At 30.7% G+C, this 15,221-nt stretch overlaps 1 protein-coding gene across 3 annotated transcripts; it reads left to right on the plus strand.

The window, feature by feature from the left end:
- Positions 1–779: 779 nt before the first annotated feature.
- LOC122598604 (superoxide dismutase [Cu-Zn]) lies at positions 780–4,436 on the plus strand. Of its 3 annotated transcripts, none has more exons than XM_043771208.1 (8): positions 780–891; positions 1,762–1,850; positions 1,929–2,033; positions 2,123–2,218; positions 2,868–2,899; positions 2,984–3,059; positions 3,487–3,540; positions 4,259–4,436. In XM_043771208.1, the coding sequence occupies exons 2-8, from the start codon at positions 1,775–1,777 to the stop codon at positions 4,279–4,281; spliced, it is 462 nt and encodes a 153-aa protein (XP_043627143.1). In that variant the 5' UTR covers positions 780–891; positions 1,762–1,774; the 3' UTR covers positions 4,282–4,436. The 3 variants fall into 3 exon arrangements, with proteins under 3 accessions (XP_043627143.1, XP_043627130.1, XP_043627136.1); XM_043771195.1 differs by having other exon boundaries at positions 798–891; positions 1,725–1,850; XM_043771201.1 differs by having other exon boundaries at positions 830–891; positions 1,731–1,850.
- Positions 4,437–15,221: the final 10,785 nt, after the last annotated feature.

Genomic DNA, 15,221 nt, shown 5'->3' on the forward strand with positions numbered 1-15,221 from the left:
TAATAAACTAAATGGGTAAATAAAGAAAAACTTCCAGGTCAACAAGATGAAATGGTTCTCTTATTATATATAGAACATGCATCTGTCACGTCTTACTGTGGTATTAAGTAATCGCTTAAAACTTTAAAACATAATGAAATGGCAAGTTCCAATGATTTTGAACTTCTGCTTCTTATGTAAACTAGTTATCAAGACACCTTGCTTTTGCTTATTCTCACCCTTTTTATGAAAACGTGTATTGGTTTCAAATAGTCTTTGGAAACGGTGAAAGATACTTACATTGTGACAAAAGAAAGGAGATTTGGAGTAATGTTAGTTGTTCTAGGTAGAGTTTATGAAAATAAAATAACATAGCATAGACAAACATATTGTTGTCAAAAGTTACTTCTAAAGACTATAGCCTTACGTATAAAAATATAATATCAAACTCATTTGTGTAAAGTGTAAAGTTGTAAACTATAAAAGTTTTCTACCTTCACTGAATACATATGGGCTTTGTTTCTTTCTTCCATCTGGCCTGTTAAAATACAATAAAACAAAAGTCAGGCCCAATTCTATCACGAATAACGGCACCGTATAACTAAACCCATATATGCTATATCCGCGTACACCGCACGCACTAACAGTAAGATGACACCTGTTTATACACTCTAAACTTTCCAAAAAGCGCGTGGTAAACGGGGGTAGGTGGTAGAAAGTTGATCAGGCCAGTCATAAATGGCGACCTGCTGTATCTATTGATAATTATTACAAAAATAAAAATAAAAATAAAAATAAAAATTATATATATACATACACACACATCGCCGTGCCCTATCTCTATATTCATTCAGCTCTCATTTCTCTCTCTCTCTCTCTCACACACACACACAGTTGCAGGGGTGTTCTGAGGTATAATCTTTTATACATATAATATATATATATATATATATATATATATATATATAATTTTTGATTCCGATCATTGTTTTATGTGTATGATCGTCTAATCTGGTTTTTTAATTTGATTGAAATGTTTCTATTTGATACATACAGTGATAAATCCATATATATATATATATAATATGATTGTTTATGTATCTATAATATTGATGAAATGAATCAGATTGTATCTAAGGTTTTTTGGGTTGTTAGGAAAATCTTCGCTTGATTAGAGCTAAGAAGTTAATTTATGTTAGTAATACACAGGATTTAAGAAGTTAATTATGTTAGTAATACATAGGACATAATAGTATTATAGATATAAAACTTCAGTATTTTTAAGTTTATTTTTAGGGTTCTTTAAGGAAAGTCGTGTCTTGGTATTGAAATAAAAAAGGGTTGTTGAACATCATGAATGTTTTGCAACATTACGGAAAAATGGATGTGACCGGAATCAATTTTTATGTGGTAGTAACATGCGAAAATGTTGTGAGCGCACAACCACACAAGTTAAATACCGCAAGTAACATAGTTGTGTGTTCATATTACATTTTCGTATGTGTACTCGCCAATGGGAACTTTTAAGAATGACATGTGTTTTTTCAATATTGTGCAAAACCATACAGATGTTCACTAGTCTTTTTTGTTTTCATTTAAGTAATTAAAACTTACTTGTATGCATTCTTTCTTCACAATATTAACAATCATAAACCAGTTGAGCTGAGATAGGGTCAATCATCTAGAAGTGATTTTATTGTTTACAGTTAGGAACTTGGTGTCTGACATTATTGTTGGTCTGAAAGTTGTAGGTGCTTAATATTTGGTTATTCAATTGTTTAGATCACATACAAAAATGGTCAAGGCAGTTGCAGTCCTTAGCAGCAGTGAAGGTGTTAGCGGCACCATCCTCTTCAGTCAAGAGGCAGAAGGTAGTATTTGAGTTGCATATTGACGTTTCACTGACTGTTTATGATTATATTAGTTATCTTACTTAATTGATGTTGCAGGTGCGCCCACTACTGTTAATGGAGATCTTTCTGGCCTTAAACCCGGACTTCATGGTTTCCACGTTCATGCACTTGGTGATACAACAAATGGATGCATGTCAACTGGTATGTGTACCTTATGGAATTTGTTAAGTTGGTATCATTTTATGCTTGGTGCCGTTTAATAATTATTGAAACCTATTATCTGATGCTAGGCCCTCATTATAATCCTCATGGAAAGGATCATGGTGCTCCTGATGATGAGCATCGCCATGCTGGCGATCTTGGGAATGTCACAGTCGGTGAAGACGGTACACATACTTTAAGTTTCAACATTCTGCGTTTTGAATTTTATCCTGTGAAAAGCTTTATATAAAATTAATTTTCATGCTCTATTGTTTCTCATTCAAGCTTTATCATGCACTATTTTAGCAGGAAACTCACTCAATCATTTGTCATAGATGTTGTGATTATTATGTTATATGTGACAACTCTTCTTTTTAACTCTAGCTGTGGGTACCATTAGGTCTTAACAGAATGTAAGGCTTGACTTTTTACGTAGTTTTTTGAAATCTGTTTGGAGTTTTTTTTACCATCGTAGTAAATTAATCGGGGACCTTTTTAGTTTGGAATCGCATTACCAAAGGGACTTTGACTTATCGGTATTCGAGGTGAGCCATTTACCAATGGCTTGTTGCTCAAGTTCCATTGGGACAAATATGTGAAACTGTCTAGTGTGTGAAAGAAAGAAAACGATTGGACATGTATTGGTTGCCTACTTTATTCAGGTAGAAAACTTTGAATTGAAAATAAAACGTATGTAGTATCTGTAAGCAAGTTTTAACCTTTGGATTTATTTATCACCTTATATGAGAAGACACATGACCATGAATAATTTTTTTTAAAATTAAAACTTTTAATGTTCACTTCTATGAACTTTTTTTGTGTATGTCATTTCAGGTACTGCAAAATTCACCATTGTTGATAAGCAGGTTGGTTCCTTGCAGGGCTTTTCGTAACTTATCATTGATATACATTTCTGGCTGTACAAATCTAACATATGTTAATGCATGTAGATTCCTCTAATCGGAGCTCAATCCATCATTGGAAGGGCTGTAGTTGTCCATGCTGATCCTGATGATCTTGGAAAGGGTAAACTTCATTTTTATTCTGTACCATTATATGCATGTCTGTGTATGTATCTGTATGCATGTGTATTAATTCTTTGTGTTATTTTTTCTGAAACACTATTTGTTAACGAAAGAGTATATTTATTTTACTTATACAAAATGGTTAAGATTATAAATGAATACTTTTGGCACACTCTGGGCTAAGATCCATGGTATAATTCTTTTTAGATTTCAACTCATGTAGCGCTTGTTCTTCACTCGCCGCTCGCTAGAAAAGTAGAAATCTGTAGGTTCAACTTCTGATGATCTTGGAAGGCCATCTTAAGAATTTAATTCGTTACAGAGGCTACTTTAGATTTGTTTAGCACTTCAATGTTGATTTTAGAGCTTGATAGTCTGGTGATTGTTTACCTCGTTCCTGTTATGATAATTATCTCTTATTCTTTCAGGAGGCCATGAGCTCAGCAAAACCACTGGAAATGCTGGTGGAAGAGTTGCATGTGGTAAGCTAATTTGTGATCCCTTTCATATTTTTATTTACCTTTTTCTTTGATGGGCAACATCCGTCTCTAAAATTGGAAGAATTATAAATAAGAAACTGACGGTATTGGCGTTTCTAGAGTGAACTTATGTTAAGAATTTAATTGTTTAGTAAGAGTGGCAAAAATGGGTAACTTATTAGTATGGGGAAAACTGGTGGGTTGACCTGAAATGCATTTTGTCTCTTTTATCTTTTAATCCAAGTTAATTCTTCATGGATAAATATAACAATATAGGAGGTAAGAGGTTGTATGCAATTAACCATGCCTTCATCTTGTTTGACCAGTTTTGTCCATATGACCCATTTCTGTTTGTGATAAAACACACGTAACTTGGGAGCATATTTGAAAGTCTGAGTAACGGGATCTAAGTGAGTTTTTTGAATTAAACATTAACAATGGGCAGATTTCACCCTGTTTAAATCCATTGGAACCATTTCACTTTCGGCTAAACTTTATTTGACCCATTTGGCTTGTTTGTGATTAAACACAACCCAGACTGAATGCATAAAGTATCTTCTCACTTGAACAAAACTAGTTGACTTATGTTTGCAGTTTGTCCTACATATGGAAATAAAACTTGGTCTTTTTACTTTGAAGAGAAGCATAAAAATGCTCCTGAATGACAACCAAAAAACAGAAATTACTTGCCTTCTTTACATCGACGTTGAAATTGTTGCAGGTATCATTGGATTGCAGGGTTGATTGTCTGCTGATCTCCATACTTGGGAATACCGAGGCTTTCTTGAATATTTCATGAGAATCTATATAATTTGATGTATCCGTATCCCCAACACTATGGTTTGTGTCGATACTCACTGGTGTGTTTGTTCAATAAAGTATTTTCTATGCTAGTTGAATACTCGAGTATGATTTTGGAGTATTTTGAATTGGAATGTCTTATACCATGATAAACTACTCAGAAATGTCTGTTGGGCTTTTTGAGTCTTTCCTTGTGCAATAAGGCATGTCCCCTGAAAAGTTCAATTACCTCGAGCCATATGGGTTCTAGTATGTTTTTGTTTCCTTGTGGTCTCAAGTAAAAATCAATGGATTATCAGTATTGTCTGATGAAATCGAAAACTTGGCGGTGAGTGATAGGTTCAACATCGTATGCAGGTGACTATTTTTTGAAATAAAAATTTAATATTCACAGTGGGACATTAATCGATAGGTTATTGCTATTTTGATTTTTCTCACAATTTTATATCGAATCTATATATTTTGTACATAAACTTTGGACTTGTAAGGGTTAAATTGGTTAAAGAAATAAAAATTGATGCATAAAACCTAAAACGTTATAGTTTCATCTATTGAAAATTAAAATCATATTGAAATTAGTGTTTTTTTCCTAGTAAACATACCGCAAACACTCTAACACAGTTTTCAGGATTACATTACACCTAATGGTAAGAATTTAGACCCATATATTTTTAGGATTTATGTCAACAAGTTTTACAAATGTAGGAAGTCAGGTACCGCACTTCACCACATCATGACAAGCCCGGCATTAATATGTTCAACATTAAGTGCAGTTTCTAAAGTCGATATGCAATAAAACATGTAGTGAAAATTAGCTGTTGTCCACAATTTTTTTTCCTTAGTTTTAATGATGAAACGTGTGTATTGAAGTCCAAAAAGAAAAAAAATATATTTTTCTTTCTATTGGATGTTGGTAATTTACCCTGCGCATTAAAGACAGTGGTTGCAAAAGAGAATGACACTCCACGTAATGTAGGTCGGCTTTGTCCATACCGGACTTGTTTGATGTAGTGAAGTCCGGTCTTTACGACACCGGAGTTCCTAGATTTGCAAAACTTTTTTGCATTACTCCTAGAAAAACACCAAACGGGTATAAAATCTTACTAGCCGTACAAATTATTCCTTCATGGTTAAAGGAGTTGTTTACTATGCAAAGGAAGAATTTTGTATCGCACAAAAGCAAAACAGAGTTTTACGTACCCTCCCAATGCCATATTGGAAATGCTTTTGTTTCTAAGATAAAATTTTCTTTCTCAATATATAATCTCGAAATATATATAAAAAAGAAACCTTAATTCACAATTGGAAAAATATGGACCTTCATATTAGTGTCAACTTTTAATCAGAGCCATTAGATTAAATGATGATGTCATATACCTTATTTAATTTTATATATTTAATTTTATTTTAATAAATTTAAATAGTTATTATTTCCTTAATTAAGTTTGAAGAAATTAATAATTAATGTTTTTAATGATATAATATGGAAACTAATATTTTTATATTTTACATCATTTTTTATCTTTAAAAATAATTTTATATTTAATTTTTAAAGTAATACGTTTTTATTAAATTATATTTTTGTATAGGATTTTATCAAATAACGAATAAAATTTGCTTATAAGGATTTTTGTATAGAATATTTATCATAGAACGTTTTTATAAAATCAATGTTTTGAAAACTGGACCGAATGTCAAACCGGCCTTCTTAATAAAGAACTAAAAAACAAATATGGAGTCTATAACAAGCTATCACAATTATATATCAGAAAAATAATTCTATGAAAATTGCGATGATATTATGCATAATTTTAACTTTAAATTAACACAACATGCGATATAGATTGATAATTAAATTGTTTGGTAATTTTAGTGTATAACTAAATTATTCGTGTAACACCCGTCGTTTAAAAATATGGATTTCCAAATATTTTCTCCTAACGGCGTCAAAAGAAAGCGGAAGTAAACTTTAAAAGTCCAAACCAGCAAAATCTGTTTGGTTTATTCATTAAATGCTGTTACCAGCCATATCATCCAAAACAAATCTAAATGGAAATCCATCGGTTGCCCAATATTAAACATTCGACATTATAGTAAATACAAATCATAAATATCTAAACATAAATCAACGTCTAATGCGGGTAGCCACTATGGGTAAACTACAGCCAGCTTCAAGATCATCTACCCATGCCTCACATCTACCTGCTCAATATTGTTGGACCTGAGGGCACAACACATTTTAAAAAAGCAAGTGTTAGCTAACAAATTAGCTAAGTAAGGTAACACTTAGTTCATTAAACGTTTGTCCATTTAAAACATTATATAAAAGTCATATTAAGTCGTTAAGGCACATATCATCAAACATATCATGTCACATACATATTATAGCATCAACATCTTTCATATTAGGATGAGTCATCTTAAATGTGCCTAGTCATCTTTTGCATCTCCACATATCACATCTAAACATCTTAATAGTTGTGACATAAGTCACGCATCTCATATAACATATGCATCTTTATAAGTGAGACATAAGTCACACCCGACTGGATGGACAACATTTCGGTAGTACATCAATGTCGTTAAGGAATGGCAAGCCAATCCCTGAGTAATCCGTATGTACAAGACAAGTGGGGTTGGTAAGACCTCCCGTATTACACTTCACGTTGTACCTCGTTGCAAGGTGCCACCCAAGCAACCACATCAAACGTACTACCCTGGCAAAGGCACGTACGGGTTAGGATTAACACTTTCATCTCTGTAAAATAGCTCGAGCATTTTCATCACATATAGTTTAGGTGTTCATGTTACCTAAACATTAATCACATATCACATCACATCTCATTAACGTTTGAGCCCTTAAACGTGCACGTGTCATGCCAACTTACAAAGTCTAGTGAACTAGATGTACAAGCCATGAAATCATCATATCTCACATTCACACATGCACATTTACATATTAAGCATCATTACATATCAAGCATGGTCACATGACGTACATTATCATATATCTCATATCGTTATCACCATATGTCATTGCATTGCATATATAATTACATATCATCTTTCATTGCATAACACATTTAATCACATATCATATTTCATAACATTTCAAGCATTGCATAGCAGTTCATGGCCTCTCATCTAAGAACATATTATCTCATATCATTGGGGTAACATTTCAGGCATCAATATACATTTACATAGCCCATATCACCTCTCATATAATTCCGAGTACCCATAAGCAAACAAGATATCATTAGGGGAAGTTATTATATGAAAACTATGTTTTTGTTGAACCCTCAGCGTGTAAAAGTAGTGTATCTTACTTTAATACAGTGCTCCCGACAACCTAGAACGAGTATAAGATTGAAATATAAGCTAAACGAAGCATTTTGTGCAATCTGGGTATCAGGTGCGTCGCATCTCCCTAGTGGTGCGTCGCATATCGGGCTTCAATTGAAAATCCATTTTTCCAACCTGGGTTGTGGTGCGTCGCACCACCCATTTGGTGCGTCGCACCACCCATTTGGTGCGTCGCACCTAGGGTGCCGACCAGCAACTCAATTTTTAAACTTGCTCTAACGATTCCCATTCGATCTTAAACTCTTAGTCTGACCTGGAGACATAAAATTGACCTCTTTGACAACACTTTTGATGACTTTAATCCATCAATCAATCCTTTAATCCTTTACAACATAAATCAATCGTTGCATCACCCGAATAACATAAAATCGGTAACCGTTTAATCGATTAACCCAACCCTCACCCCATGGCCTGGGTTGAATACTCATCTATGAGTCAAGTAGTCAGATTTCAAAGAGAATATTACCAATATTACCTGTAGATGACTTAGGGGATTCAAGATCTTAACAAAACTCGATTGAAACGGCACGAAACGGTTGAATCTTCGCTTGTAAAGGGAGGGGAATCGGCTGAGGGTTCCCACACACACATTGCAGCAGCATTTGTGTTAATTAGGGCTTCCTAATTGCTTACTAACCCCTGACCATCAGCCCATTATGTTACACTTGGGACCCCTCAACTTATAAACTTGACTTTCTTAGCTTATCTTTCTACCGGGAGTCTTAACGATCTAACAAGCACATAATTACTTAACGTCACTTTGATTACTTTCATTAAACATCACATTTACATATTCATATCAAATACATAAGCATTTAATCATCCAATAACATATAACGCACGTTTACTTAACGAACCTAACGTTAACTAACGGAAGGTCAAATAGTCAAACACGAAAAGTTCGGGACGTTACAATTCGAGCAAAACGTTAAAGCACAAGTTCAATGACACTGCAAACATATCCAGATGAATGAAAGACATCGAAAGAAATAAAAACCTTACTTAGCGAGACCATAACATATCCAGATGAATGAAACGACCACTAATTTAACTTCATGTTTTTTTAGTGGTTTAATTATTATCTGGTTAAATATTTGTCAAACTATTGATATTATAAAAATTTAACATGTCATTAATTATATAAGTTTCCCATATATTACGCGGGTAATAATCTAGTTACGTCTATATATTTATCCATATATCATCCATTTGTGTTTCTACCGTGTTACATACTTACATTACATGCATGTACGAATGTGTAAGACAAAGTCACAAAACCTTATAATATATGGATAATAGCGGGATTCATATAAATAATAAATATATTTAAAAAGCTTTTGTTACCAACTTTCAGCTCCAACTATCAGCTAGTTTTGCTAAACATATCTTAAATATTTTATCCAGATTACGATTGAAGTGAAGACTCATCATTTGCGTATGCTGTATAAAACCCTCTATTGTTTGGAGAAAGTACCAGTAATAAACCTACCATATCTTTTTGATTAATCTATCTATAATATAACTAAAAGAGGGGGTTAGGGTACACTTGGCATCCTAATTCCCCCCTTTAGCCTAATGCTCTATCCTTATTAATCATCTATTTTTTAATATTTATTTATTAAAAAGTGGCCGACCTTAAATAAAAAAAATCTTATAAAAAAATCTTTATTATTATTATTATTATTATTATTATTATTATTATTATCTATGGAAAAAAAACTACGATCGACCACCAAAGAGGTTTTTTTGTTTATATACTTTGTTCGTATTTAATCATTATTATTGTTATTTAATATTGAATTCTTATGTTATTGTTATTATTATCTCTTTTAATTTAGTTTGTTGTCCATTATGGGTTGATTATGACTTCTTCAACAACAAAAAATAAGACCACATTAATTCATCTTGAATATCTTAAGCCAACACATGTTATCAATCATCTACGACTCCGTAGTGTGCATGTATGGATTGTTTCGGAGTAGAACAAACCGAATAAAATCAAAATGTTCGAGATGGTCTATGTTGATGTATTTGTATGTATTTTTTAAATTATATACTCTACACTTTTTGTTTCTTTTTTTATTTAACTAAAGTTGAAAAAAAAAGGTAAATTGGAATCAATATTTATATGGAGTTAGTTTTCATATGTTTCTTCTTTAGCTTTCGTATTGATTAAGTTATGATGTTGGTCATACACTTTTTGTTTCTCTTTTTATTTAACTAATATTGAAAAAAAAAGAGGTAAACTAGAATCAATATTTATATGGAGTTAATTTTCATATGTTTCTTCTTTAGCTTTCGTATTCATTAAGTTGTGATATTGGCCATACACTTTTTGTTTAACAATTATTATAAGATTTATATAGCTTGAAACTACCCGTCCAATGGACGGGCTTAAACACTAGTTTATTATAATATACAACCTTATAACAGAGTAATTCATTAATGCATACATGTGTCGTATTTTAAAGATAGGAATTAAAAATAAATAGAACAATTGTCGTTCTAAATAAATAAATAAAATGAAGTATTTAGGATACATATCAAGTGTCATAATATGAAACTAGATTTTAGACTCGTGTCAAATATACGAGTTTTACAACATTATCAATATAAGAATTAGTATATAAGAAAAAAAATACTTATAAACTATTAAAATATACTTAAAAAGTAATTGGGATATTCAAATGTAAATCTCGAATGAAAAATCATATCTGGATGTTGTAGCAGAGTTTCTTTTATAAAAACTCTTCCATAGAAGTAATATCTTAATTTTGATGTACAATTGACCAAGTTTTCATTAATATCTTGCAAAAAAGTAATTTTATTATTTTTAGTCGCGGTTGTTAAGAACAATAAAAGTAGCGGTTGGTCCGTGGGGTATTCAATGATTTTTTGTGCTGTGATTTTATTTGTAGGGTTCAATTATATTAGAAGAAAAATTTTCTTAATATATATAGGGTATGTTTGGCAAAACTAGCTGGGGGCTGGTAGCTGTAGCTGAAAGCTGGTAGCTAAAACTTTTTGGATATTTGTAAATGTTTGGTGGAGTAGCTGGAGCTTTTAGTAAAATGTATAAAATTACAAAAATAGACATAAATAAAATATAAAAAAAATAATACAACGTGTATATACATATTTTATCTAAGTTTTAGCCATATATAATGTCCCATACTCACATTATATTCTGTATGTTTTATTCTATTATATTTATATTTATGATATGTATCCTATCTTTAACTCAACAAGCTAAAATTTTTTTTAAGCATATACAACAAAGATAAGAATAAATTGGAAGCATGTCTTAGTGTGTTACAACCGACTCTCCTTCAACCATGTGATCCAACAGATATTTAACCAATGAACAAGCCTTTCCTTTCACATTTACAATTCTATCGCTAAATAAAATATTAGAGGTTATATAGGTAATCTTACATGCTAAAAGCCTCTAGCTCGTGTTAAACGTTATGTATACTAGCGTTTCAAAAACTAGCTTTTTCTCCAAGTCTAAAAGCCTGTAGCTCCTCAACCAAACAAAGCTTTTTATTGGATAAGAGCTTTTCCATAAAAGCTAAAAGCTTGAAGCCCCTAAAAGCTTCCTGCCAAACACACCCATAATACAAGACAATTGAACTAATGATTCAGTGATATAAAATATCTATCTTATCACGTTTGTCTATCTTAATTTATTTTAGTAAAAATAATTTTTATATGATAGTTATCTACGAAGTTAAAAAATTAATATTTAACTATCTCTATATATAATAAAAGAGAATTGTCTTCTAAAGTTATTTTTAGAAAAAGTATTATGTGGCATGTCTATATTTCTTTTCAAAAGGTTTTATTTTATTTATGATGTCATATTTTGTATTGAACATTTTTAAAGATAAATAACCCATTAAATATTTATTTTAAATTTCTATTTTTGATTGGAAATGTCTTACTCCAATAAGTATTTATATATAAATATTTTAAATTTCTATTTTTGATTAGAAATGTCTTATTATGTTTTATTAATGCAATAAGTATTTATATATGAATATTATATTTCCAAACTAAGTTATAAACTTATAATATATTAAATAACAAAAATTACATATATTTTTCTTTACATCTTATTTTTGTTTTAAATATTATTTAAAATGCCCGGGTTAAACCCGGGTTGATTACCTAGTTATCACATATTTAAAAATAGAATTTACGTAAACTATGTACATCTAACTTATTTTAGATATTTAGCCATATCCTATTAGATATCTTACGACAATTATCTAGATTTAAATTTTATCAAATTGAGCCTTATAATTGATTAATAAGCTATTAGATCAGTTGTCTTTTACTATGTATAAAAAGATATCGAAGTGTTGTTTAGAAGTGTTGTTTAGAGAGAGGATATATAATAGTTTTGAGACATGGAATGTATTATGCACGTTACACACTTGCACAGTTGCACATACTAGTAAAACCTTTTACAAGTCTCTATCACGGTTTCCGTTTCAATCATAATCAGGCGACTTTAGAAGTTTTAAAAGGAAAAAGACATCTTCCAATCTTATCTAGATTCTAAGGTGGATGAAAATATAAGTAGTAAGGTTGTCTATTCATAATCAATATTTTATTTTAGTAAGTAGTAAAAAAAAACACACATATATATATATTAAGTCTTTTACCCGTACGATGTGCGGTTGCTTAAAAATATAGTTAAATTAAGTCGGCTAAAAGTTTAGAATGTCAATAATTATTAGTAATTTGTTTTTACGTTTTATATACACTGATAAAAACTCATCTAAGTATTATGTGGTGGCATCATGTATTCATATGTTTAACTTGTAGTTTTTGATGATAATTTATCAGTTTAAAAAAAGTTTTCACAATCTTAAAACCCTTTAGATTTTATCATGTTAACTATAACATTTGTTACTTGAAATCATATAAATTTTAACAAATCAATTGATATTCTGTTGCGGTTGTGAAATATTAACTAAATAAAATGGTGTTTGTTTTTAGTTAAAACGAAGATTTGATATTTAATATGACTGGTAATTGTTGTTAAAAAGAAATATGCCTAATAATCAAAAACTACCTTTTAAATATCTTTTTATCTTTGTCTAAAAATAATTGTCATTGAAGTTTACGATTTCTTTTATAATTTTATAAGATAAATAATTTTATTTAATTGTCAAAGAACTGATATGATGTACATAATTGCTATTTGAATGACAAGTTAACTCAAGAAGATGATGTTGTTAAGCTAACATTAAAAATAACATCATAAATAAAGTAAAAAGCAAAACAAAAAATTAAGTAACAATATTAAGAAAACATGATTACAGTCTTATGGATGTCTCCATCTTACTAAAACATGAGGAAAAAGAAAATCAAAATATATTATGCAAGACAACAAAAAATTCTAAAATAACTTAGATATATAAACGAACCTTAGGATCGAAAACAAATTGTTTTTGTGTTTTGGAAAGTGAATCTTTTGGTAGGAAGAGAATTTTAAGAAATTTATTATGAATATATATTATGATTTGAAAGTGATCGAGTTTACAATTGAAAACATGTATTAGAGATATTTATTATTAAATAATATTGTAAAAAAATTATAAAGATGACACATAAGCTTTTATCCCATGTGTCAATTTTAAAAAATAACTTTAAATTGAAGATGTCTTTAAAAAGTTATGATTCCTACTGTTTTTATATGTATATAGATATGTATATATATAGCATTTTTTTTAATAGTCAGTCTGTATTTGACATCAGAATTCACTTGAGGAAGTCTGCACATATTTTAGATTACGAGATGTAAACCATGCACTGTACAGGTGATTCAATAATTAAAAAAAATTCTCAGAACATATCACTCTGGAGAGTCAAACCATTACTAGAGGCAAGGTTGGGAAACTCGTGACTTGGACTCGACTCGGCGAGGGGAAGAGTTAGGAATTTTTGGAGAATCATACTCGACTCGGGGAGAACTCGGACTGGAACTTTACATACAAATATAAATATTTTTGAAATTATATGTAATAGAGCTTTAAAAATATATTCTAAACTTCAATTTAAAACATAATTGTTTAAAAATATTAACATAATAATATAATTCAAACTTGAAAGTTAAACGGTAGATTAATTGATAGATTCACGCTTCATCATCTTTTTATCCATATCAAGGTTGGAGAATTCGTGATTCAGACTCGACTCGGCAAGGTGGAGAGTCAAGAGTTTATTTTGGGTTCTCGGCCGACTTCGGAAGAGTTTTACAACCTTGACTAGAGGTACAACCAGAAAAATCTCCAGTTGATCTAGCTTTCATTGTCGATAAAAAAAGTAATTTTTTGACAGGTGCAGATCAAATATTAAAATTAAAAGTCTAGACTATGTTGTTGTAACCGATTCTACATTACAGAGACCCCTAACCTAAAGAGGAAAAACCCCATAATAGTCTGCCCAAAAGGCACGACGACATGTTAGGAGAAAAAGTTTGTCTTTAAGTTTTTGAATATGGGCTTCACTAAATTCAAACGAAAAACTTTGTTATCATTAGGTTTACTAATTGACAAGTTAAAATTAATCATGAAGCATTTTTTTTAATAGTCAGTTGGTATTTGACATCAGGGGACACCTTACCTTATAGTAGGGGTGTTTATCGGTTCGGTTTTCGGTTATTAGGTCTATTCGGTTCGGGTTTTTTGGTATTTTTATTTTTGTTTTTCAAAACCAAAACCGAATCAAAAACTTATTCAAAATAGGAAAACCAAACCGAAAACCAAATTAGCATTCGGTTCAATTTCGGTTTATAACCTAAAAAACCAAATATGAAAAACATGATTTCACCATTTTTGTCTAAGTTCTATTCAACCAAAGTAGGTTCATAATTCTAATATTTTGCTAGGTAGTAAAGTTAAACTTCAAGTAAAAAATGGATAAATAAATAACAAATAAATTCTCTTTTATCATCATTAATAAAAATTCTTCAGTTTTCGATATTCAAGTTTTTCGTTGTTTGTACATCCAATCTTCTCAAATCTTTGCAAAAGGTGAGTTTGATAGATAAATGAACATCCAAATGTAAGAAGTACATTAATAATGATCCATATATAAAAATAAATAAATATTGAATATTTTTTGAAATATTTAATAATAATATAGATATTCGGTTTTTTCGGTTTAACCAAATTCATTATCATATACCTATAATCAAAACAAAAACTGAATATATAATTTGGTTTCGGTAACAAACCAAACCAAAAACCAAATTCAAAGACGGTTTGGTTTTTTTCAGTTTTTAAAATGGTTCGGTTTACAGTTTAACCGGGTAAAAACCAAACCACGAACACCCATACCTTATAGTGGTGAAACCCTGCACATACTCCAGACTATGAGATGTAGACCATAAGTCGTTACAGATAATACAAAGGAAAAACCCTCAGGACATGTCACTTTAAATAGTCGAACTCATGACTTGGGGTAATTAAAACCAGAGATGACTCGAGCCAAATTTAGCCAAG

The sequence above is a fragment of the Erigeron canadensis genome, chromosome 1, assembly GCF_010389155.1.
Source record: "Erigeron canadensis isolate Cc75 chromosome 1, C_canadensis_v1, whole genome shotgun sequence".
Lineage (NCBI taxonomy): Eukaryota > Viridiplantae > Streptophyta > Magnoliopsida > Asterales > Asteraceae > Erigeron > Erigeron canadensis.